Raw genomic sequence first — 27,985 nt, 5'->3', positions numbered from 1 at the left:
CCATGGCAAATTTAATGTAATATAGTTTGATATATCTGCCTTTGTCTCATGGCTCAATGATATTTGGTTTTTGGCCCTTTATCTGAAAAGGGTTGGGCACCCCTGATCTTTACACCTAAAATAGTATTGTGTTTTGTACTGGCCTTTTGTGGACACCAGGTGGCGCTTTAACCCAAATTTTCAGAGACTTTGCTTTTTTGGAATTGACTGTTCTAATAAATGAATAACTTCTAATAATTAATAGATGTAAAGGTACCCTATATATGTTTTTAAAACAGTCAGCAACAGTTATACAATTAACAGCAACATGGATTTTGTAAAGGCAATCAGTTTTTGCTGTTTCTTCACAGAGGGCGCTTCAGAGCTATAACATTGGCGGTAAGAAGAGAACGAACAATTCCAATAGTTCTTGTGTGTTATTTTGAAATATTGTGTAGAACTGCTTTTATTTCTTTATTTTATTATTGTATTGTATATATCTCCTGCTTCTATTTCTATTTATTTTCCTGTGGCTATAATTATTTTCAGTAAAAATTGAAGACTTGGAAAAGTTTGAACGGCGCAGGAGGTTTTCAGTGCTGATTTTCCAATGTGTAAACGTTTTTTAAAACCTGCAGGGGTTTATGGTTATTTGCACACATATTAACCTCACGGCATGATTATGATGTTCGAAACTACTTTTGAAGTTTCAAAACTTCATGGAATATGAAGATTTGCATGTATAAGAAGATAGGATGTGCAGATAATGCGTTATTTTATTTATAACATAAGTAAAATTGAGACAAGTCCGATCAGAACAAAAACTGTAAAAAAAAAAAAAAAAAAAAACAGCTGACAAATTAACTCTTTTAAATAAGACTAATAGTATTAATAGCCTACTAATAATATTATTGCCGGTTGATAATTTGTCGCAATTTATTGTCAGTGGTATTTTGTAAAGAAATCTGAAACTACATTTTAAAAATCAATCACGCTTTACCATCATCAGATAATGCACTAACTAACAATGAGCAATAGCCTATTAATATTTGTTAATATGATATATTAGCTAATATGGCCTAGACAGGCCTAATAATAATCATTTTTTTTAATTTTTTTTTTCAGTTAGCTCAGATTAATTTAGCATAATATTTACTAATGTATTTTTAAAATCAAAAGTCGTATAATGATGACTTAATAACTTTATTAGAAAAATATTTTATGTTAACGAATCGTGTTTAACTAATGTAAGTTCCTGTGAAATTTCTATTTTTTTTTTTTTTTTTTGATGCGTCGCTCCGTTTCAGCTTGATTGATGTTGTGCGTCACAGCCACGCCCATATACCATATTAATACATCCATCAACTCTTATTCTCCTGCGGATTGTCTTACGGGGTCCTGAGGGAGAAGGAAGCTCGACATCCGCCTGGTCTCTGAGATGAAGCAGGAGGTCAGAGGGTCATCTGCAGGGTCAGCAGTCTCCTGGCTGCACACACACAGCAGTCTCTCCACACAGAGGTAAGAAGATGAATGCACTTCTCTGCTGTTTATTCCGTCATACACTTTCATGAACAACTTCATTTGCAAGTTAAAGCAAGTTTACAGAATTGGCGTTGTGCTTGTCAGCATCATCCTGACTGCTTTTGTGGATACGGTTAGGTCCCACATTATATTAGATGGCTTTACTTAAGAAGTAAAGTAAATAAATAAGGCACAACGTTGCCTTTTGTGTTGCAAAACATATGAGCAATTTATTTTTTACATTTCACCCGCAGTATTTTCTATAGCAATAAAATATTAGTAAACTTATGAAAAACCATACCTGTAAAAATTACATGCTTGGATGCTTTTAATTAATATTACAGGGTAAATATACATAGATTAAATGAAATACGGACACCATTAAATGAAGAGTGACTTTTTTTGCTGCTGTTTTATTGATTATTCAGTTTATTATTTTTTGATTAATTCAGTTGAGACTAGAGAGGGGTTTTGTGGATATGCTAAAGAACACAATTTAAACAGGTTATTATATTAAAGTTATTTTAATTAAAGGTTTGTATACTTAAATGACACTTAATATAAAAAGAGACGTGGTCACTTGGTTTCTCTGCAGATGTCATTTATAATGTGTGGATTTAACTAAAATTCTAATATTTGTTGTTTTTTATAACAGTTTTTGTATTAAAATGTTGAGTTTTTAGTAAAAATTCATGAATTTTAGCTCCTCTGAAGCTAAAACATTAGTATTGTCTAAATATAAATGCTATTCTCTATTTTATTTTACATTTAGAAGAATATTCACAAGCTGTAGGCTATTGTAGAAATCTTAATTTGCACATATTCTAATAAGCTAAATACTAGTATCTTGCAAAATAACTACTTAAATAGGATACTGTAATCATGGAAAAAGACAAAGGAAATTAGTCATTAAAACTATTGTTTAAAAAAATATATTTTAATATGATAAGATATATACATTTTTAGTGGTATAAAGGTAAGAGACAAGCAAAGGTATCTTAATTTTTTTAATAGTAGGCTAACTCTTATGAGAAATCTATATTACTCTGGAATCCAGTTTGCTATAGAAAGTTTGCTTCTTTCAAACATTGTGCAAATTATTTCAATTTAAATGACTTAGAACAATTGTTTCTGTTCCCGGCAGAGATGTTGGTCTTGCCCGAGCACACTTCGAGAAACAGCCGCCTGCAAACCTGCGCAAGTCAAACTTCTTCCACTTTGTTTTGGCTTTATATGACAGTCAGGGTCAGTCTGTGGAAATAGAGCAGACCACATTTGTGGATTTTGTTGAAAAAGACAAGGTGAGGAGAAATGTGGAAAGAATCAAACATATTTTAAGAATGACAAAATAAGAAAAGCATATATTGATTTGTCCATTTATGATTTAGGAACCAGTGAGTGAAAAAACAAACAATGGAATCCATTACAAACTTCAGTTACTCTACAATAATGGTGAGTACTTTATATATTACCCATGTTTTTTAAGAAACATAAATGATGTTCAGTGCTGATCTTGTGCTATTTCGCTTTTTAGGTGTCAGAACAGAGCAAGATCTCTACATCCGTTTGATAGACTCTGTGACCAAACAGGTAAAGCATTGTATGTACATTTACACTTTTTAGTACTTTACTTTTAGTGCTGAAAGATTGTAATAGTCAAGAATATTTTTTAAAACCCAGCAGTTTTGTTTTGTTAAGTATTATTGTTAATAACTTAACATATGATGGTTACACTTAACAATAAGCTAAGCAATAAGTTGATGTACTTACTAACGTGAACAAACAATGAGCAATACATTCATTCCAGTATTTAATCATCTTTGCTAACATTGGTTTATAAAATAGTTCATGTTACCTCACAGTGCATGAACTAATGCTAACAATAATTATCTGTATTGTATTAAAGCATCAGTAAATGTTGAACTATGATTAATTGTTCTGAATTGTTCATTCTAATGTCATGTTAGAAAATGCATTAATTAATGAAACCTTAATGTGTGATTGATATAAAGTAATATTCTTATGTTTTACACAGGGATAGAGCACATAGATATGACATGTACACTGAAATGATTACTAGATGTTTATTTATTTTGCTTTACATAACAATCTGCTGTTTCTCAGGCAATTGTGTTTGAAGGTCAGGATAAAAACCCTGAGATGTGCCGTGTTCTTCTCACGCATGAGACGATGTGCAGGTAACTTGTATCTCTACAACATGCTGAAATAAAACGGTCTTATATATATATATATATATATTGTCTTTGTTTTAGCATATTTTACAGTTGATGATGAAGTAATAATTGTGTATATGTATGTGTAAACTTTTACAGCCGATGTTGTGATAAAAAAAGCTGTGGAAACAGAAATGAAACACCATCAGACCCTGTCATTATCGACAGGTAGGCCAATCGTAAAATTTTAATTAAATGATAAAATGTGTTACTCGGGACCACAAAACCAGCCATGAGCGACATTTATTTATTTTTTATTGAAATATCACCTGAATCTCTGTTATTAAAAAAAAAGAAAGAAAAAAACACTTATGACTAATTTTGTAGTGTAATTTTCCCCCCTATTTATTTATGGTTTGTTAGAATTTGAACAAGATACAATTATTTGTATATCTGTAATCTGATGGTTAAAAGAAAAATCTAAAACATTAAAAAAATCTGTATTAAAGGTGTCTATATGTAAAGCTTAGCAATGCACATTACTGATCAAAATTAGAATTTTCTTTTTTCATTTAAAGTAGGAAATGTACAAAGTATATTCATGAAAAATCATGTGCTTAATCTTCTAATGATTTTTAGCATAAAAAAACAATAATTTTTACTACAATCTTATTTGGTTATTGCAAAAAGTATCCCTTTACAACAATGCTTTGTTTTTGTGGTCCAGGGTCACAATTATGTACTGTTTATATTCTTTCATCTCTCCAGATCTCGCTTTCTGTCTTTTCACATCATTTTCTCAGTGACTCTTTTTCTCCGTCCCCTGATCCACACATACCTTCACACATTTGTAGCGCAAAGATGTCTGTCTTGCCCTTAAAATAATGCCCATTTTCTTTTTATCACATGCTTATTCTAGATTCTTCTTGAAGTTTTTTCTCAAATGTAATCAAAATTGCCTGAAGAACGCAGGAAACCCGCGAGACACACGCCGTTTCCAGGTACACACATAGTTTCTGTGTAAACATGATGGATGCTGATGTACTGTGATATCTTTCTGTGCATTTTTTTTGTAAAAGTAACTGTGCGTTGCAGGTGCTGGTCTCCACAACAGCCTCTGTTAAGGCCCACATTCTAGCCATTTCGGATAACATATTTGTCCACAACAATTCAAAGCATGGAAGAAGAGCAAGACGATTTGAGTTGATTGAAGGTACAGCGATCAAACATATTTGCAACTTTGGAATTGATATAACTCATAGAAGTGGAAAAATGTACAAATAATTTAAATGCAGTTAAAGGTGTCTTCAAATGACAATATACAGTTAAATGCATTCTATCAAAAAAAGAGAAATAAAATAAAAGCAATAAAAATTATTTAGTTAATAATCTGTTTTTGCTAATGACCTCTTCATAAATGAAAAATATATGTATTGATTGATTGATTGATTGATTGATTAATTGATTAATTGTAGTGATTTGTACTCTGTGTCTGTAATGTGCAAACCCTGTGTGTAGCTGAGATCCCCTGCATTAAGGCCATCAGTCCGAGTGAAGGCTGGACTTCAGGTGGAGCGTCAGTGATTATTATTGGAGATCAGTTCTTCAGTGGTCTACAGGTGGTTTTCGGAACAATGCTGGTCTGGAGTGAGGTGTGTATTAAAGAATAACTATAAATACTTTTTTTTTCATTTTAGCCTTTTCACTTCACTTATTCGCCATATGTTACCGACAGATTTGCATTGCTTTTGAATCTTAATCTTAACATATGTTGCAATGCATGAATGTGAGGCTCTATTAGAATGAGATCTGCACATGATGAGGAAGTAAAGTTAATCTGTTTTCTTCTAAATTCCTACTTCATTTTTTGTTGTAGGTGATCACACCACATGCGATTCGAGTGCAGACTCCACCTCGTCACATCCCTGGGGTTGTAGAGGTCACTTTGTCCTACAAATCCAAACAGTTCTGCAGGGGAGCTCCGGGACGCTTCGTTTACACTGGTGACCATTTTTGAGTTTGCACTAAACATTGACTAGATTTGGAGAACTCTTTCTGTTTCTGCAAATAAATAAACAGTATATTTCATTGAAGCCTGCACATCCTCTGACATTCTTTCACATGTTTTGTTGTTTTATGAATTCTTTTTTCCCTGTTTTAGCTTTAAATGAGCCAACTATTGACTACGGGTTCCAGCGGCTGCAGAAGGTCATTCCTCACCATCCTGGCGATGTGGAAAGACTGCCAAAAGTGAGCCAGAAATGCTGACAAAAGTTGACTTTACTGTGAATAATTGTTGGGACCTTTGAAATCAATTTACTTCCTAGCAAACTCTATTTTAACTACTCTACATTCTGCTATAAATGTTTGGGGTTTTTTCAAAGTTTGAAGATGTACTGAAGTAATGTTGTGAATGATATGTTGTGTTTTAGATTATATATTTACTTACACAAACATTTGGATTTCAGCAATGTGTTAATAAATGTTGAACTATGATTAATAAATGCTGCCGATAGTGATGCTGAGTTGACTTCATACTCGTATATATTCGTAGGGGAAATCTGTTTATTTCCTAACTAACTTCATTTTAACTTCTCTATATTCTGTTTTAAATGTTTAAATGAATCTTCATATCTGTTCAATTGTATTTACATTTCTAAAAAATTTGTACTCATGATTTTTTTTTATGTTTGTTTTTAATTATCAGGAGGTCTTGCTGAAGAGAGCAGCTGATCTCATAGAGACTTTTTATGGAGCGCCTCAGAACAACCAGGTGAACATAACATTTCAATTTATATTTTCGTTGCAACTGATCAGTTAGTTATGCATATAAACATGAAACAGAAGTTATATAATTTCTATAGAGCTCAACAGTGAGGTTCCAGAATTAAAAACTTACTTTATTTTCTATATATGGATTAAATGATAAAATAAAAACAATGTATGATAAACATTTTGTTATAGATTTGAGGCTGTTAATCGATTGTTTTTTGTTGTACTCATCTGTTCAAATTAATTCAATTTATTTAATATTTAATCATATTTAATAGCAGATTTCATGCAGAAAAATTACATTACCCATAATTCACAGAGAACTTTGCACCATGAATAAATGAATGCATTTACATTTGGTCATTTAGCAGACGCTTTTGTTTATAATGACTTAAAATTGAGGAGGCATTCAGTAACTCAATAAGAAGAGGCAATACACTTATGGCCTGTTTCCACTGTGGTGCAGTACGGTATGGTACGGGTCACCTTTATCAAGCTTGCGGTTCCACTGCTAAAAGGGTACCAATGGTACTCTTTTGGTAGGCGTAGTGTACGACGGAAAATTTTAGTCAGCGTCATTTTCGCTTGAGAGAATGCTGTACGTTCACATATCGATATGAGAAACACTTCTCACAAAACAAATGCTTTATACACATAAACACTTCAGTATAAATATTCATTATTAACCTTTCTATGAACATAATTTGATTATAACTGTCAAATGAAAATGATTAATGACAGTGTGAAATAGCCTACTGTAATGCCTGCAATTATATAAAATAAATTAATAAATAAATAAATGCTTGTTATTATATTTATATATTATTACGATGTAATGTCTTGGCTGTGTATTTAAAACATGGCGGTTCCTTTGTTTTCATTCTGGCTTGTTGGGCGAGCGAATGGCGTATCTTTGTAAACCAATAGCGTTCAGCTGTGCGTTTGTCTCCACCTTTTGGTACCCTTTGCAAAGACTGACCAAAAAGTGGTACGGTGCGGTTCGGTTTGGTACGCCTTTTGACAGTGGAAACAGCCATAAAAGCGTACTGAACCATACCATACCACTCAATGGAAACGGGCCATTAGTACACAGAGTATTGAGTAGGGGGAGTGTCTTTTTTTTCTTTTAAAAGAGAAGAGGGTTTCTACAGGTGGTTTGCCAAACCCACTCATCTGTGTGAACCTCAGATTGAACCAATATTTTTTTTTAAATGTTGAATGATCGTCTGGTGCAAATCTGTTGCAAGTGTTGATTTAAAATGCCGGCGAGATGAAAGTGGGTTTTCTACTGGTGGTTTGTCAAACCCATCACCCTGACTAATATGAGATATTTCTGTTGTCTCTAATTTATTTTTATTTTTTGATGCTTCTTGCTGTTTTTTTTAACTCAGCAGCAGAGTTCAACCTCAGGCTTTTACCTGTCTTTTTGTTCATGGATTGTAATGCTTTACTGAATATATAAAAAAATGAATAGTGAAAAATTGCTTCTGAAAAAGTGTTGCATTGTGATGCATATGTGACAACAGGAAATTATTTTGAAGCGTGCATCTGACATAGCCGAGGCATTAAACAGCATCCCTCGAAACCCATCGCACACAAATCCACATGGGATGATGGCTGTAAACTCCTATGATGGTCAGTTAAGCTTGAACACAGAGGTTTCCCAGCAGGATGCAGAACGAGGTATGCAGAATGTTCAGTACACGTGAAGATGCTACACGTGCTCCAGTCGTTTGTTTTAATGTATGTCTTATTGTCTCTTTCAGCGAGTTTCAACAGGAGTTCAAACACTGGCTTTATTGAAGGCAGCACATCCCAACAGTCTGAATTCAACAACACCAACATGTGCATGAATGGACTCACACATTCACACTCAAACACACACCTGTCCGGACACACACAAACACACACACGCCCCGCTGTGCCAAATTTCTCTATGGCTGCCACACAAGTGTTCAAAGACAGTCCCACAGTGAACACACAGCACTATGTAGGTAAGAACATACTTTTCTCTCTTTTTGTGAGGCCTTGAAAACCAACTAAAATATTAAGAATTTAAAAAAAAAAATCAACCTTCAACATTTATCTGTAAAAATACTGATTTGATATTTTAAAAAGTTTCTGTTTAAAATACAGTTGAATTTTGAATGCATTTAAATTGCAGATACTTTATTACTTTTTTGCATTTGTTACTTATAGATGACACAACCCAAAAAGCAGTTTAACATTTATAAATTCTGCAGTTATGTTCATACAAAATATATATTTGACCCATTTTAGTGAAGATTACTAAAACAACAACTACTCCATATTCTACTATGGACACACTGCTGTCTTCAGTGGTTGTGTCTGTGTGTGTGTGTATATATATATAAAATCACTGGCCACTTTATTAGGTACACTTTACTAGTACCGGGTTGAACCCCCTATTGCCTTAATCCTTCTTGGCATAGGTTCAACAATGTAATGGAAATATTCCTCAAAGATTTTGGTTCATATTGACATGATAGTATCATGCAGTTGCTGCAGATTTGTCAGCTACACATCCATGAAATGAATCTCCCATTTCACCACGTCCCAAAGGTTGGAACTGTGGAGGCCATTTGAGTACAGTGAACTCATTGTCATGTTCAAGAAACCAGTCAGAGATGATTCACGCTTTATGACATGGTGCATTGCTGGAAGTAGCCATCAGAAGATGGGTACGCTGTGGTCATAAAGGGATGGACATGGTCAGCAACAATACTCAGGTAGACTGTGGCATTGACACGATGCTCAATTCGTACTAATGGGCCCAAAATGTGCCAAGAAAATATCCCCCACACCATTACACCACCAGCACCAGCCTGAACTGTTGATACCAGACAGAATGGATCCATGCTTTCATGTTGTTGACGCCAAATTCTGACCCTACCATCTGAATGTCACACCAGACCAGACTCATCAGACCAGGCAACGTTTTTCCAATCTTCTGTTGTCCAATTTTGGTGAGCCTGTGCGAATTATAGCCTCAGTTTCCTGTTCCTAGCTGACAGGAGTGGCACCCGCCCGGTGTGATCTTCTGCTGCTGTAGCCCATCTGCCTTAAGGTTCAATGTGTTTTGCGTTGAGAGATGCGAGTAGTTATTTGGGTTACTGTTGCCATTCTCCTTTACTTGGATCAACAAGGCATTTGCGCCCACAGAACTGCCGCTCACTGGATAGTTGTGCATGAAAACTCCCAGTAGATGAGCAGTTTCTGAAATACTCAGACCAACCCATCTGGCACCAACAACCATGCCACGTTCAAAGTCACCTAAATCACCTTTCTTCCCCAATCTGATGCTCGGTTTGAACTGCAACAGATCATCTTGACTATGTCTACATGCCTAAAAGCATTGAGTTGCTGCCATGTGATTGGCTGATTACAAATTTGTGTTAATAAAGTGGCCAGTGAGTGTATATATATGATATATATGCTGGTGATTTTAGGTCTTCATTTTAAAAGAATAGCTCACCCAATTTTACCCTTTTTCCTCAAAAGAACTTTAACAATTTTTTTTAGCTTATTTTAGAAAACAAGAACCTTTCTGATTTATGCAAGCACTCTGAGAGCCAGAAAACATTAAAGACAAAACTAAATTAATATATTATTTGCATTTTATGAACCAACAATGACAACAGTTTCACGTTAAAGTCTTTTTTAACATTCTTCTGAAAAAGTTACCTACTGTACATCTTAAATATGCTGGGCACTATAAAACTTGTAAAATTTCTTGATGACTTAAATTATTTAGTTTATTAAATTTAAAAATGTTATTGAAACCTGATTAACTGAGTTTGAGTAAACTATCATGGAATATGAATTGTTTGGTGAACAACCCCTTTAAACCTTCACTTTAAACCCCATCTTTCTCTTGTAATTATTTCTTTAGTGAAGCAGAAAAGTGCCTTTGCTCCAGTTCTGAAGCTGCACTAACAAAACCAAATTTCAAGTCTTCCTATCTGCATGGTGAGAGAACAACAAGCACACACACACATACTTATTCTAATTCTGTGATTCACTGACTCCTTGGAACCAAAAAATACACCCACAAAACCAAAATATATGGTTTTTGCTGTGCTTGTTGGGAGATTTGGGGATACACATTACAAGATACACAAACACACACATATACTCCCCTTGTCCATTAACATTGTCTCTTTTTTTACGGCTCAAAAAACATATGCTGTATGTGTAGGGAGTGCGAAAGTACACATACACATGGAGATTTGACAAGTGTGAACAGCAGACAGGCTCACGTCTATTTATTTATGTTTTTCAGCATTGCGTGGACTAAACACCAGTCAGACTCTCACATGGATAAACTGTCAAGATGTAGAAATGAAGAAGTCGTGCTCATTGTGATCAAGATATAACAACTTCTATTTCTTCATTCAATAATTCTTTCAGTTCAAGCAATATAAACATACAAATCTATATGTAAAATTATAAAATTGTTGCTTTTGCAGCTCTCCATTATTGATGTATTTATATTGTGTTCAAGCTGTGATTTATTAATATTGTCTGTGTATGGTTGTGTGTGTCTAACTGACTAGTATATTTCTATTCTATCACTATTAAATGTTTGGAGTCAATCATTTTTCTTAAAATGCATTTAATTGATATACATATTTAATTGATTAATATTGCAAACTATCCATGCAATCAAAATACAGTAACTGTAATAGATTAGATTTATAAGTATAATTTATAAAATAACTAAAATAGATTTAAATCTCTTTTACATCACACGATCCTTCAGAAATCATCCATTTGGTGCTTAAGAAACATTATTATTATTAAAGTTGAAATGGCTTCTAGATATTTTTGCGGCAAAGGTAGTATGTTTTTGACATTTTTAGTCAATTTGTCTTTAAAGTAAAAGAATTAAATGACAAAGTAAAAAATAATAAAAGAGTTCCCTTAACTTTTGATTCATTGTAACACTGAAAAATCTATGAACTTCTATAATCACTGAACCATCTGATGACAATGACACAAAGGATTTATTTTCAAGTGAAGATTGATATCAGTCCATGTCCCACATGCTTCCTGTTTCCACAAATCTATTCTTCATGTCTCATTAAATTCTCATCGAGCTTGAGTACTGGGTTTAGGGAGGAGGCTCTATTTGTTTTCTTTAAGATACTTCACTGAATTCTCAAATAATCTCTTCGTCATCCATCTGGTTTTACTATGAGGAGGAGACCTCAAAATAAAGGCAAATGCTGGAGATTGTCTGCCATAAGTCTGAGCGCATGAGTGAGTTCTCTCAGTGTATAATAGAGGCGGCACAACTGTGTAATAATAGTGTCATTGCCACATATAATGTTCATGCGGATGTTCAGCACCCTTCACAAACAGTATGCCAGTGATGAAAATAAAATTTCACACCACTAAACACATTTGTCTTGTCCTTTATGATATGATATGATGATTTCTGTTAATTTACACTTTTAAATATTACGTGACCTTGATCTTTTGATATTGAATTTTTTACTTTAATAAATGGCCTTTATTGACATTTGGCATCTAAAGTGCCTCTTAAATTAGCATTTTTCTCAGCCTCCTCTGATTGTGTTTAGTTATTTTACTTTAAATGCAATGAAAATAACCTATTCTTTGCACTAAAAGTAATTATTACTGAAACTACACACAACAGCCTGATAAAAATGCTCATTTTAGATGAAAATATTAGACGATACTTGAGAATTGTGCATTTAAACTCTTCATACATATATAAATAGAGTCAAATACCTTCAAATCATTAAATATTTCATAAAATATTTACAATTATGCTAGAAAAACACAAATTAGAATAAAATGAAAATTATACATATACAACACTACAATTGGGGGGGGAATATATATATATATATATATATATATATATATATATATATATATATATATATATATATATATATATATATATATATATATATATATATATATTTTTTTTTTTTTTTTTTTTATTATTTTTCCCCCCTAATTGTAGTGTTGTATAAGTATAATTTTCATTTTATTCTAATTTGTGTTTTTATATATATATATATATATATATATATATATATATATATATATATATATATATATATATATATATATATATATATATATAAAATAAATAATTTAAAATGAATAACAATGTCATTTTTTCAGAATATAATTTTTCTCAGTGAGGCTGACTGAAAGCAAAATTGTCCAATAGCAGAGCTAAGCGCAAATATATTTGCACTCTGATTGGTCATTTGTCGTGGCAAGTTTTCCAAGCAGGAAGTTACATCGGGAACAGGTTTTCAGAAACATTCAACAATTCTCTGCTTTAATTATTCGCTGTAAACGTGTATGAAATCTATTTATTATTTAGCTACTTGTTAATACGCTAATACTTTTATCATGTATTAACTGTCTTATATATTTAACCGCTTTAAGTGCGTTTTTGCTTCCGCGTGAGCAAGCGTGTGTGCTGATGTTTTGTTTATGCACGTGCGCAGTTGTTGGTGTGCAGTATACTGCTGTCAGAGCTTGTTTTTGCATGTGTTTACCAGGGTTTGGTCATATATTTGTCTTTGTGCGCAGTTTGTGATGTCTGCCAGCGGTGCTTGTGTGCTGTGTGCTGTGACTCTCACCTCTCCGGTGGGGGAAATCCTGCTGCGCGGCTGTGAGAAGGGAGTTCACACCATTGACATCAAACTGAACACAGACAAGGAGGAGAGGTAACTCTCACAAACATCAACACTAAGCCATTCTATTCATTCATTCATTTTCTTTTCGGCTTAGTCCCTATATCAATTAGGGGTCGTCACAGCAGAATGAATTGCCAACTTATCCAGCATTTTTTTTACTCTGTGAATACACTTCAAGATGCAACCCATCACTGGAAATCACCCATACACACTCATTCACACACATACACTGGATAATTTAGCTTACTTAATTCACGGGCATGTCTTTGAACTGTGGGTGACCCAGCCGAGGCTCAAACCAGCGACCTTCTTGCTGTGAGGCAACATTGCTACCTGCTGCGCAAACAAGCTGCCTAAAGCCTACTTCACACTACATGACTTTAAACATCAGCAGATCGCTGTGCTGTTAACACTACATGACTTGATTTTGTGTCTTAATCCCTGTGTTGTTCACACTACATGACACTACGTAAATGATACACAAGAGGGGGGGTCACACACTACATGATCTGACAACAACTCGTTCAACAACAGCTCAGTCAAGCTACCAAACCACAGCCAATGATATTTTGAAAGAGGAAAAAGCTAAACATTATTGGCTGCTTGTGTGCTAATGACATCACTGACAGCGTTTTAAGCTTTCAAGGGAGCGTTTAAAAACATGGTCAATGAGCTGATGCGTCAGCAGATCAATCGCTCATCTGCAAGGTTCAAGTGGATAGATGTGGCTTTAACACTAGCACTACCGAGGCAGGCAGAGAGTTTTTAAGTTTTGTAATTTAATAACTCTTTGAAATAAAACTAACATATCTATAACACCCTGATGTTTTCTAAATACCTGCGTATTTCTTTCTAACATTGTTATTTTTTTTAAATTACAAAACAGTTAAGAACTAAGAATTTCTACCTTTAATTACCATATCAGTCAAAATGACTGCATGCATGTATGCTACTTTTCACGGTGACTTTAAATATGCGTGCATTATTGCCTAGAAACTTCCTTCTAACATAAACATAACTTTCTGGTAGCAAAACCATAAATTTTTTTTTCAGATATATATTTCAAAACAGCATATTCTGTACCGCGCAATAGCTCCTGTTTGAAAGTGAAAATAAAAGCGTGGCCCAGACCTTTGCGTGTTTAAGTATCTTAACTACATATTTATAGGCTGTATTACCAAAAATGAACATATTTTTAGGGTAATGTTGTCATAAAATTTGATGACAGACATTCAAAGCTTAATTTTACAATCTCAATAGAAGTTTTGAATGGAAATATGATGTGAAAATATGACGTCTTATATGAGAACGCTCAGAATGACCAGTATGGTAATTATAATAGTTACAGAATTCTAGTTTAACTGGTAATATAGTGTACTCTCGTGTCTGTGTTAATGCAGAGTGAAGCGACTGCATCAATGGCCATTCTGGCCAATCACAGACATTTATGTTGAGCTCCTGAGCACACGGCCATTCAGTTCATGCTGAAATGCTCTCTCATTGGCTGCAGCTCTGGCCGACTGTTCGGAATATTCAGCATGCTAGATATTGAATTTCCATCTGCAAGGTGTTGGCGACGCTTCAGCAAGCCTCTTTGATGCGTTGTTCAGTTGTTCACACATAAAGACTGCAGAGTGCCGAGCACCTGCAGATTTTTTTCCCGATCATAGCCTGATCTGTTGGCGAGCTCATTAACTTTCAAATCGGCCTTAAATCAGGCTTAAAATCCTGTAGTGTGAACTAGGCTTAACCCATTCCAGTCACACAAAATTATTATGCGATTAAAAGCAGTTATTGAATGTACACTTTTAACAATTCAGTTCAAGGAAAGTTGAAATTTAAATGTAGTACTTGCTCTTAGAGAATATTGTTTATGAAGCACAGTGACTCTTAAAGATGGAAAACATTTCAGCTAATTTAAAATGCTAACGCTAGCCTGGTAGCACTGAAAGCCTAGTCACTAAACAGTCACTAAACAACATCACTACAATACATCATATTACAATCACCAAAGAGAGAAATTTATAATACAGTTAGTATTTACAGCACCAAACTTAAAAGGAAGGTTGGTTGTTGATGTTTGCGAGTGTGAAAACAGTGAAGTTTGAAAATCATAAGTGGTAAAGTAAATTAACAGCAAATTCATTTTTTGTTGGGTAAATTGCCTTTTACAGTGTCTCCTGTTGTAGTGTCCACCCTGTTGTCCTGTCAGAGATGAGCTCTGAGCTGCAGCGTTGTGTTGACTGGCTTCAATGCTACTTCATGAACCCAGAGTCCATCAGTGCTCTTCCTCTGCCTGCCTTACATCATCCGCTAATGCAGAGCGGTCAGTCACACGCTCATTTCAAGCTCATTTACAATAATGACTTAACCAGAACTTAACCAGCACTGTTTTTCTTTACTCTCTCTCAGACTCTTTTAAAGCACAGGTGCTGAAAACTCTGTTGAAGGAAGTGGGAGTTGGTAAAACAGTCTCCTACAAGCAGCTTGCTGAAATGATTGGGAACCCAAACGCTGTGCGAGCAGTGGGCTCAGCCATGAAGCAAAACCCTGTGCGTTTGTTGGAATTAGAGTTGCATGATATTGAAAAAATCTGAAATGGCAATATATATATATATATATATATATATATATATATATATATATATATATATATATATATATATATATATATATATATATATATATGCAATAAATGTTTTGTATGTACTTGGTTTCACAATAATGATTAGAACAGCAATATTTGACAATTTTCTAAGGATTCTAAAAGTACTGAAGTACGTAAATTAAATAATCACAATACCAAAAATGTTTTTCTCACTTGTTTTGTCTCCTTTCTAGTCCATATATGTCAAGTTTATGTATTATGGCAAGTAAAATATTGTTTTATTTTCACCTTCAGAAGAAATAAAGTCAAAATTATGAGTTTTCCTTATAACAAGCTAATTTATCTGCCAGTAAGGCAAGTAAAATAATATTGTTTTCACTTTGAAATGTGGATATTTGGAGTAGAAACAAGACAAAAAAATTCAATGAAGACTTTTTTTGGCATAAATTGTATAAATTCAATATAAATAATTTGACACAATAAACCTTTGCTACACCTCCAAACATCATTTTATTTTTTATTTTTTGCCCAAATATTTTAAACTCTCTTTAAATGCTCAGTCACAAGCCTTAAAAGCCGTATGTGTTCTGTAGATCCTGGTCAAAAATAATTCTGACTCAACATCTGATGTATCTATTGTTTTGTCAGGTCCCGTTAATAGTGCCATGTCACCGAGTGCTGCTCAGTTCAGGACACACTGGATCATACATGGGAGGAAAGGGAGACGATATTAAAGTCTGGTTGCTCACTCATGAGAGAAAAGCAGTGGAGCTTAATCCATCGCAGAGTGGAAAATCCATCTGATGGTCCACACAAACTGTTGCACACAAAATGCTGCCTCTATGCTTGTTCACAGCTTTTGTTTTTGAGATTTGATTTCTATATTGATTGGACCATTTCTTTTTAACTTAATAGATAAATTTGTTACCCTGGTTCTAGAATTATTCGTTTTGGAGGAATGTGTTTGCAATTGTGATTTTGTTGTGGTTAGATTAGTTCAAGTTGTGATTGTCAGTGTTCTTTTGACAATGTTAAAATGTGATTTGAAAAGTCATTTTACGAACAAGCTGATTAATCCAAAGGATTATTGAAAAATGATACTAAAAGAAATATTTTTATGGGATCTGTTGCAGAAATTTTGTTTTTTGCAGTTCTTTTGTATTTTTGTATTTTAGAGTTATAAAAAAAATTAAGCAAATAAACAACTATGTAAAATCAATCAGATGTTCATTAACTGTGGATCATTCATTCATTTTCTTTTTGGCTTAGTCCCTTTATTAATCTGGGGTCGCCACAGCGGAATGAACCACTAGCTTATCTAGTATATGTTTTATACAGCAGATGCCCTTCCTGCTGCAACCCTTCACTGGGAAACACACATACACTTTCATTCTCACACATACACAATGGACAATTCACTTAAAGCACATGTCTTTAGACTTGTGGTGGAAACCGGAGCACCTGGAGGAAACCCACACAAGCACGGGGAGAACATGCAAACTCCACAAAGAGATGCCAACTGATCAAGCTTGAGGCTTGAACCCACGACATTCTTGCTGTGAGGTAACAACATTACCTTCTACGTAATGGTGGATCAATTGCTGTCAAAAGTATGCAATCATTGTGATTTTGTGTCTAATGGTTAACAAAATCCAAGCATGCTTTCCAATGATTCAAAACAAGACAATCCTTAAAAAACCTTTAAGATACAAAGTTATTATAAATATTAGAATTAGCTTTCATTTCCTGTGTCTGTTCTCTTTCACTTCAGGCAATCAGATTATTATAAACTACTGCCAATAACGAAACCTAACAAATACAGAATACTGTACATTAAAAATGACCAATGTACTTCAAAAATTATTTAGATAGACTGATTTTGGACAAATTGTTTAAATTTGCAAATGATAAATGTGTACCAGACATTTGTGTACTACTGCATAATGAGCGTAACAGTTCTTTTGTGCTCAATTTTGTTGTTTTGGGCATAAAACACCTCAGCTTACAAATTTTCAAATGCATATCTCTGGGAGTCTGGGAATCTGCATTTAGCTACTACAAATCTACATGTACTGGTGTCATTGATGAAGAGATGAAAGTGAGGATGAAGAAGGGTATCCACTGCTGTGCTGTGATTCTGCTTTTTATGATGTTTGATGTCATGATGTTTCCTCCTCTGCTCGGGCTGTCAGTAAACCTTCACACACACCAACATGACTTTACAAAAGAGACATTTGTACCTGAAAGTATTAGAGGAGCTGGATGATGATCACTGAATACAATCCTCCCTGTCATTTCATATCATTCGGTGCAGTGTGTGGGAGCTGAGGACATAATGGACTTGGTTTGAGACCTGTCAGTATATGGCCTGTGTCCATTTACTGTCCCGCATTCAACCAAATAGATTTTTCTATTTCAGTAAAACATTATTTTATGTGCATTTAACTGTTCATTACTAAAACTATTATTTTATTTTATTTTTTACGAAAAACAATGCAAATTTAAGTTATATAAAAATATACTGGCCTATAGACTGCATTTTTACAATATCACAGTCCAAAAAGGCTTTGTTGGATTGGTTGTATATTTATATTTATTGGTTTATAGTGTAGTTATAGGCAGGGGCGGACTTAGTGATCTGGGGGCTCTGCATTAAAACTCAAAACACTCTCTTTCTCTAAAGATATTTGTTTTCTCTCTGGATTTGTCACCGACTCGGTCCCAGTCATTCCCCTCGCTGACCAGCAGAGGTCACCATCTCCGGACTTCTAACCATTACGTCATCCTTCTCACTCAGATCCCAGCACACCTGTTCTCCATCTCACTAATGACCCACGTACCACATATAAGCAGCTCACACACACACTCCATTGCGAAGTCTTGTTTAGCCCCGGCCAGCATTTCTGAGCGTTCTATCCTGCCTGATCTCCCGTTTACCACTTCAGCCCGTTCCTCGACTCTGCTCTGTCTTCTGCCTGCCCTTGACCTAAAGCCTGATTACACGGACTCTGATTCTCGCTGCCTGCCCCTGACTAAAGCCTGTATTACGGACTCTGAACCACGCTGCCTCCCCTTGACTCAAGCCTGGTAATCACTCTGCCTCTGTTATCTGCTAATCATCGTTGAGTTGTATGTTGTATGTTCGCACAACCGTGCGAGGTGTTGATGTTTAAGTGTGACTTAATAAATACTGCAAAATGGATCCCTCCGTGTCAGTCTCCCCGTTACAGGATTTAGGCTTTTGTTAAAATATATTTTAAGCGGAACCTTAAAATTAAATACAATATATTCGCAAGCTCACAAACTATGTACAGTTAATTAGCCATACTTGTGATTAGATTTTAATCTTTGCATGTGCAGTCCACAAGAACTTTCCACTATTCATGGTGGCCCCCTGCGGCTTAGAAAAGAAGTAATAACATTAAAATCTTAATGGTTATAGACAGATTTTATAACATATAATAGAAAAATTATTAAAGAGCTTTAGGATGATTAATATAGGCTTCTTAGCATTAGTCTGGGCCTCTATTTTATTGGGGCCCTAAGCGGTTGCTTGCCTCGCTTTTTACTATCCGCAGGGGCGGATTTAACCAATGAGCAAGATAATTGGCCTCAAATCAGTTAAGATTTTAAAAGAAATAATTAATTAATTTAATTATAAATTCATATTTCATTTCATTTTCTTGTCGGCTTAGTCCCTTTATTAATCCGGGGTTGCCACAGCGGAATGAACGGCCAACTTATCCAGCAAGTTTTTTACACAGCGGATGCCCTTCCAGCCCCAACCCATCTCTGGGAAACATCCACACACATAATCACTCATGCACTATGGACAATTTAGCCTACCCAATTCACCTGTACCACATGTCTTTGGACTGTGGGGGAAACCAGAGCACCCGGAGGAAACTCACACAAAGGCAGGGAGAACATGCAAACTCCACACAGAAACACCAACTGAGCCAAGGTTCGAATTAGCGACCCAGCGACCTTCTTGCTGTGAGGTGACAGCACTACCTACTGTGCCACTGCCTCGCCCTAATTGTAAATTCATTTTAAGAAAACAAATCATTTCAAAAGTTTTGTGTTATTATTAATATTATTTTGCTTTATGATAAAATGTAGAAAAAGGGATTGAATGATATAAGAAAAAAAACAGTAAAATAATAAAATTAAAGGTGCATTTTAGAACATTTGGGCTCCATGGCTGGAATTGCTTAGGGCCCCAAAATCACTACATCCACCCCTGATTATCCGCCCCCCTGGTTATAGGGGAATTACCAACCTATGTCACACATGATGTCACACGGGTTCAACACGCATACTAGCTGAAAAAAAAAAAAAAAAAAAAAAAACTGGTTGCAATAGCAAACATGTCGTGTTCTGCGGTAGGAAGCCAAATTCGTCCAATGTCCAAAAATAGAAAACTTAAATTTTACCATACACCACACTGCTTTCAATGCCAACTGCAGATGTCTTTGGTCTACAGCCATCATAAGAGCTGAATGGAGTAAGGACATAATTAAAAATGCTCGACTCTGCAGTTCTCATTTCATATCAGGTAAGTTCACGCTATGCTGATTCATACACATTAGTTTTTGATTGCAGCAATGATTTTAGCAAGAACTGTTAAATATGGTTAATTAAACCGCAGACACTGAATGCTCAGAATGAAATGTAAAAGTGTAAGTTCACATACCCTGCAGCAGTACAGGTGCAGTTTGCTGTCAGAATGCAGTTGTTTTGCATGTTGATGATTTCCCAGGCCTTGTACGAGGCAGAACCTCGGTTTTTACCACTACATAGTTTTGAATCTGGTAATCATGGAGCATTATTTCTTGCACATGACCACACAGAACAACATTGTAGGCATCCAAAGACTTGTAGGCCTTTAACTCCTCTCTTGTGAAATCACTTGGAGTTTCAATGTATAGAGTATATTATAGAGATTGTATTTTTGGGGCTGGATGCTTGGCCATTTCGTCTTTTCCAATATCTGTTGGAAGGGTGCAATCACAAATGGACCTGTCAGACGAACACCGCTCACTTTAATGTTAATTTTGCTTAATAACTGTGCTTGTCACTGGATGACCAGCTGTTATAATACACTGAAAGCATTATGTAAATAAATCAATATAACTTATCTCTAATAAAACAACAAACTCTGTACTGCAACAGATGTTATTCCTTTGCTGTAAATGCTAACACTCCCAGTTTTCTGCAACCTCGCTGCACACACATCCTAGATGTTTACAAACCGGTAATTCTTCTATAGGGTTAAACACAGAAATGAATCAACTTAACAGTAAAGGAGCATGGTTAAGAATATTGTGGCTGAAGATGTCAACCTGAGAAGAACCGCCACTCAAATCCCGGAAGCTAAGGTCAGAATTTGATGAAGATGAACACAGCAGCAGATTGAACATTGCACGTTTTGATTTCACAAAGACTTTATAGAAGATTTAATGTTTACTTGAATTTAATATGTTAGATCAAGCATTATTTTTGGACACAATTTGCAGGAACAGTTTGTACGACCAAACTCCAAAATTCAAGAATCTAGAAGCTGTGGGATTTTTTCTTTTAAGATGTCATGAGAGTAGGGATGGAAAGCTAATCTGTGGAGGATTAGACCCCATACTAACAAATGACTTAAATACGTAAAAGATTTAACATTTGATGTAACACCAAATAACCCCTATAGACTTAAACAAAAGTCATGATCCAGTGGGAGTATCCATGTAATCGGTCTACTGTAAGTCGTTTGTCAGAATAAGACCTGATCAAACTGGATTAATGTTTCAGGATGAGAATAATCTACAACTAAAGTCTACAGATCATCTTTTGACTGACAGAAGCATGGCGATTTACAATATGATCTCTGCGCTGCATTAACCCCATGCTGCTGTTTTAATCTTCAAAGCATGTAATGTGTCAGAAATCATATACATGGGAGTTATAAAGACATGCTTCAGACTAATTAACCCTCACCTTTAAAGCTTGATTCTCTTGAGTCTCTTCAGCCTGTATTTGTCGCAGGTGAGCGTATCGTGCTGTGTAGGTGCTTCATTTACGCTTCATGTTCAGAGGTGATAATGTCTAAGCACTTAGATATGATTAATGTGTCACACCGTGGTGAAGTTCACACCATGCCAAGCCTAGATCTCACCTCACAGATTCACCTCTCACACTTATTTGTCATTAAAACAGATTTCTGACTTTCGGTTTGTGAGCTGAGGAGTTATAGTCATCAGTATCTGAGGTGTCAAGCTGTCTCAGTCACAATCCAGATATAGCAGACATATATGTTCAGTTGCTAACAGCTCAGCTATTTGACCATCTGCTCAGTCATGAATCTTACAGTGATAATTGGTTAAACTTAGTGCAAACAATTTATAGTTTTTTGGTGATGTGACAAGAACATCCTTCATGATGGCCAAGATGACTGACCAGCATTCATTTTTACTATTCATATTGGCTGTCCTGACTAACAAATGATAAGAGAACATTCAGTTTAAAGGATAGTTCACCCCCCAAAAAAGATTCTGTCATCATTTACTCATGCTCTACTTGTTCCAATCCTGTTTGAGTTTCTTTCTGTTGAACGCAAATGAAGATAATCTGAAGAATGTTGGAAAAAACAGTCATTGACTTATTTTGTGTTCCTATGGATGTCAATTATTATCAACATTCTACAGAATATCACTTGCTTTGTGTTCAACAGAAGAAAGCACTTCATAAATATGAACATTTGAATGTGAGCAAATGATGAGAAACTGTATTAAATGTGAACATCAATGAAAACCCTGTCTCTGAATGAGCATGTGGATTACTTTAAGTGAAGTTTCATAAACTAATTTCGAGAGGAGCACATGATATGATTGAGCACTGCAGGACACTCATCCATAATCAGTAATAATCCATCAGAGTGATCCTAGCTTACTATAAATGGATCACTTACTTCTTATTGCTCTATCTTCGTTTTGGAAAAATCCCCCCTTCCACCCCATATCCTTCTTTTTCTCCCCTTTCTAAAGGGGGAGCTATTAAGACCTACCTGATCCCGGATCCCCTGATATGCTTATTGACCGGGCGGAAGCCCTGGGCTCAAATATTTCCAAGCTCAGGGTTCTTTCCCGGGACAGCATGCCAAACCTGCTATAAATGCCAAGCATATCTAAGTGGGAACTCTTGAAATGTTTTTAAAAACGTCAAAACAAGATGTGTGGGGGGTCAGCCCTTTGAAACTGAGAAAAAAGTTCACTCTGTTGTGTATTTTAAATAATAATGTTAACATTTAAATAATAGACATCTAGTTGACCACCTCTATAATGGTTCATACCATTGTGAATGCATAATCGCGCCAATCAGTCCATGCAAGAAAAAAGTCACTCAACAGTCTGTAACTATGGCTATAGTGGCATACACATACTACTTTGATCTTTTATTCAATGCATCATTAGGATAAGCTACTTTTAGTGGATTTTTATTGATTAAAATACTGCAGCTGCATGTTTTGTTTACACACTTGTTTTGAGAGATGACCTAAATGTTTAAATGAAAACTTCAGTCTACTCTTCAATTACCAAATATAAAATATACTATAGTAATTCATAGTAAATAATGTTTTAGAACCATACTTTGAACCACACACTTTACTATGATTCAAAAACAAATTACCCTTTATGTTTTGCCTTTATATGTCTCAGTAAGAGTCACTTACTACGCCTATTTGAGGTTTAGTTTTTTTTTTAAAATATAACTTAGTTCAAATGTCATATTTAAACCAATAATTAAAACTATAGATTTTCCCCGTGATGGGTTTTGGCTGGAAGCGCATCTGCTGGGTAAAACATATGCTGGATAAGTTGGCGGTTCATTCTGCTGTCGTAACCCCTGATTAATGAAGGGACTAAGCAGACAAGAAAATGAATTTTCGTAATCAATTTTCATTCATTCATTCATTCGCTCATTCATTCATTTCCTTTTTGGCTTAGTCCCTTTAACAATCAGGGGTCGCCACAGCAGATTGAACCGCCAACTTATCCAGCATATGTTTTACGCATGCCAGTGCCCTTCCAGCTGCAACCCATCACTGGGAAACCACCATACACTCTCAATCACGCACAAGCAGTATACTGACAATTTAGCTTACCCAATTCACCTATATTGCATGTCTTTGGACTTCTGGGTAGCACCCGGAGGGAACCCACGTGAACACGGGGAGAACACGCAAACTCCACACAGAAATGTCAACTGACGAGACTTGAACCAGCGACCTTCTTGCTGTGGGGAGACAGTGCTATCCAATGAGCCACCGTTCAATTAGCTCTTAAACCAAAAATATACCCTGACTGAAAATCTTTAAACGCTGATGGTTATGTTTTGGCCACAGCGGTTATATCCAGGCATTTAAACTAAAGAATATTTTGCACATATTTTGTAAATCACATCCAGATACAAGAGCGCCACCGTGTGGACTAAAAGCCTATGTTTTGTCTGTAGTCTGAGAAAACTGCCTTTGGTAACTTTGGCTTTTTAATTTCTGATAATAAAAAGAAAATTAAAAGCACATTTAATATCTGATAATAAATGCATTTGTGTTCATTTAGAAAAAAAACTAGACATACTACACATTTACAGCCCATCTGTTCCTTCAGTGAAGTGTATTTATTAAATCCATAATGTGGAGGATATTTCATTAGGAGTCCAAAAACATGCTCTCCTATGGAATAAAATTCATACTCAAATCAGCTTCATCATTTATATTTTTACACTCTTCCCCGTCTGTCGGGAAATCTTTGTCCTTTCAGAGGCAAACCTTCAGCATCCACCTCATTCACCTGTAACCATAATAAAAGGACACTGGCATTAACACACTTACAAATTAGGCTGCCAATGTTTTTCACTAAGAAAGATCATAATTCACACCCTTACTATGTGTATTGGTGAAAGCTGCTCCATTGGAGAATCAGCAGGAATAGACAGCACTGTGTCACCAGGATCCAACATCTGACAGACAGAATTTTCCTATTCATTAGTATTCCTCGCACATCTTAGCATTTTATTTATATTTTCAGTTTTTATTGACCACTCCTTGTTACACTCCTGGTGTCCCTTATTCAATAAAAAGAACCAAAGTGGACATACAACAGGCCCTAAGCCAGGGGGATTCGAACAAAGTCCAGAATTTAGCACCTAAGAGCTCATTTGTCCCCTTTTTGAGAGTGTGCCTTCATAAATTGTGAGAAAAAAACAATAGAAGAAGGCTTTAAGACAGATCTAATTTTAAATTATTTAAATGGAAAAATTCTGACTGAGGAAATGAGCTGGCCAGTTTGTTATTTACCAATAGGCTACACAGTTTTTCATTTAAAACTTTTTAACAGATTCCTTATTGTTTGTTTGTTTGTTTTGTTGAAATTATAAAAAAAATTGTATTTAAAAAGTTTTTTTTTGCATTTCTTTGTTCAAAAATATTTTAAAATGTAAAATTCTAATCTCATTGCATTATTTAGAAGACTGTATTAACCATGGGTGCTCCCAATGGGTCACCCCTGTGGCCACCCCAATATAAATTTGCTGTTGATATTATTAATTTAAATATACTTACAGAAATTCACAACATTTCAATAAATAAATAAATAGCAGCCACTAAATCATTGTTGATTGATTGATACACCTTCAACAGACAGCAACGGCAATTTGATATTTACCTAAAGGTACATCAATAGAAAAAGCTGTATTAATAATATTGTGGCTCAAGAAGGAATATGGATAAATTATATTATTGGGCTGTGTATAGTGATTGTGTGTGTATGTGTATATAGCGATGCCTTTTGTTCAGTTTGTTCCTTTGTTTGTTTTATTAATTCACTTATTAATCTTCATTAATTTTAGACATGGCATTTACAGTATGCTGTACAATAAATGTATGTGAAAAATAACTGATAAGTTATTATATATATATATATATATATATATATATATATATATATATATATATATATATATATATATATATATATATATATGAAAAGTGTTTTTAAACTAAATATTGATTTTGATTTGGTTTGCACATGTACTTGCTGAATTATTTCTAGGAATAAATTGCAACATTTCAAGTGTAATTAATTCAATGAATTAAAACCACATTATTTCATTTACCAAAAACAAAAATAGAACATTACACTGAATTCATTCGTTTTTTTGTGGGCCTCTTCTGGCCACCCCTAAGAAAATTTTCTAAGGCCGCCACTGGTAATAATAATACAGTTTAAAATGCATATTTGTAAATGTAAAGAAGTGTGGTTATGATCACCATCCGACAAGCTAATGCAGCAAAAATAGTGCTTAAAGCACCACTAAAATGCAGTATTTAAACCTCAGAATGTTACAAAAAAATTAGGTGAATAACTGCCAAAAGGTCCACTTTTTGAGAAAAAAGAACCACCCCTTAATACTGACAGGGTGTGTACAAAGAGATCAACATATTTTCTAAAGTATTTCAGACAAAAATGACAAAAGTATAATCTCACCCTGAATGTTGCCTCCATTTCACCAACGCTTCTTTTTCCACCGGGAAGCCAACCGTATGACCAGTGTTGGCAAAGACTGACCTCCAACACACAAACTAACAGCAACAACTGGACCAGCAACCTTCCTTTCCACTCCATGCTAAAACTGAAACACAGAAATCACTTGTTTATTTGTATCTGTAAAAAAATCACACAAACACAAACAAACAGCACAAAATATCCTAAATATAATGTGCAATTTCGCTATAATATGTGAAATGAATAGTAGAATAACTGAAAGAAGTATTTTCAAGTATCTTTATTTACAACTGAGAAAAATAAAGGATTGTCTTCCATCTCAAAATATATGAAAAAAGTAGCAATAATAGGAAAAAATAAAAAAAACATTTTTAAATTGCATTGTATTGTTTTGCTTTGTATTTTATTTTTATTTTAGCTTTTTTTATTCCTTACAATTTGCAATTAATTGATATAAATCTATTTGAATAAAATTAAGTCATAACAGTTTAAAAGTGTCATAATAACCCCCAGTAACAATACCAGGGGGTTTTCCAATGGGAATTTCAACAAGCATTGTCCTATAATTAGGGTTATTAATAATATAATAAGAGTTAATAAGTACTCAAACATATTAATATTGCACCATCCTTAATTGAAACCACTAAATATAAAAGTACAACACTGCAAAAACTCCTGCTCTTACTTAATTTTTTTTTATCTTGTTTCTAGTCCAAATATCAAAAAATTCTTATATCAAGAAATATTTAGGAAAGCAAAACATAATGTCTTATTTACAGAAATAATATGCCAATATTAATTAAGTTTTACCTTAAAACAAGCAAAATAATCTGCAATGGAGGAGAGCAAAATAATCTTGTTTTTCTTTTTGACATAGGATTATTTTTCCTACCCTATTGGCAGATTACTTTGCTTGTTTTAAGGAAAAACTTTTTTTTGGGCATATTTTTCTTAAAACAAGACAATATGCTTTGCTGGTCTCGAAAATTTTTCTTGATTTAAGAATTTTAGGAAATTTGGCCTTGAAAAAAAAATCCAAGTAACTTGAGTAACAAGTAACAAGTGAACTTGGTGACAATCCTAAACCCACAGCAATTTATGTGGCAAAATTGTAATTTCACAAAAGATATTGGCTATTTTTGTATTTATTTTGTTTGTACAGTATTTTATTATTAATATGAACATTTCTATCACACTCTGTCTAAATTCTAGATTGAGAAAACAATACAGAATTTTGAAAGTAAAGAATCTCTTACCTGCTGTGTTTGTTTAAGATGAGTTGTGCTGTTCTTGGTCTCCTTTATATAGTCCTTTTAAAATGAGATGTACTGCACTTTCGTCATCAAGACTCCTGCAACCACAGAGCAGGTGCAGATTTGTCGCTAATGCAGGTTTTAATGTACACTCGGGGCTGCATTTACAAAAACAGAAAAAAAGAATTGTCAAGGGCACCTTGCTAATGGACATGGTTAAACCCAGCAATAGATAAAATAATCTGTTTGAATGGTTCAAACCGACTCTCTGATGGCCAAATCAACACTCAGGGGAACAGATGAGCCAAGAGGTAATGTTTGTGTCAGACTGAATCATGTAAGAGCCATTTTAGCATTTGATGGTACTTTTTTATTCTATTTGCTCATAAACCCTTTACTTTATATGTCTTTATAG

General features: G+C 34.6%; 2 protein-coding genes across 13 annotated transcripts; one reads left to right on the top strand and one right to left on the bottom strand.

The window, feature by feature from the left end:
* The first annotated feature begins 161 nt into the window (after positions 1-161).
* Positions 162-16,983, top strand: mgmt (O-6-methylguanine-DNA methyltransferase). 12 transcript variants are annotated; one of them, XM_073927278.1, is made up of 17 exons: positions 162-378; positions 1,383-1,497; positions 2,645-2,801; positions 2,889-2,952; positions 3,035-3,090; positions 3,625-3,698; positions 3,834-3,902; positions 4,594-4,675; positions 4,770-4,887; positions 5,193-5,326; positions 5,551-5,677; positions 5,836-5,924; positions 6,382-6,447; positions 7,973-8,129; positions 8,213-8,440; positions 10,360-10,436; positions 10,750-11,868. In XM_073927278.1, exons 2-16 carry the CDS (start codon positions 1,418-1,420, stop codon positions 10,401-10,403), a joined length of 1,545 nt encoding a protein of 514 aa, XP_073783379.1. In that variant the 5' UTR covers positions 162-378; positions 1,383-1,417; the 3' UTR covers positions 10,404-10,436; positions 10,750-11,868.
* Positions 16,984-24,411: 7,428 nt separating this feature from the next.
* On the bottom strand, positions 24,412-27,593 carry gnrh3 (gonadotropin-releasing hormone 3). The gene is given in 4 exon segments (NM_182887.2): positions 24,412-24,604; positions 24,699-24,773; positions 26,300-26,444; positions 27,574-27,593. Coding segments are annotated over 3 exon segments (285 nt in total). The 5' UTR covers positions 26,438-26,444; positions 27,574-27,593; the 3' UTR covers positions 24,412-24,532.
* Between the last annotated feature and the right edge of the window lie 392 nt (positions 27,594-27,985).

Source organism: Danio rerio, chromosome 17 (genome assembly GCF_049306965.1).
Source record: "Danio rerio strain Tuebingen ecotype United States chromosome 17, GRCz12tu, whole genome shotgun sequence".
NCBI lineage: Eukaryota > Metazoa > Chordata > Actinopteri > Cypriniformes > Danionidae > Danio > Danio rerio.
Note: the sequence above shows the minus strand (reverse complement) of the source record. Positions and strands in the feature narration are given on the sequence as shown.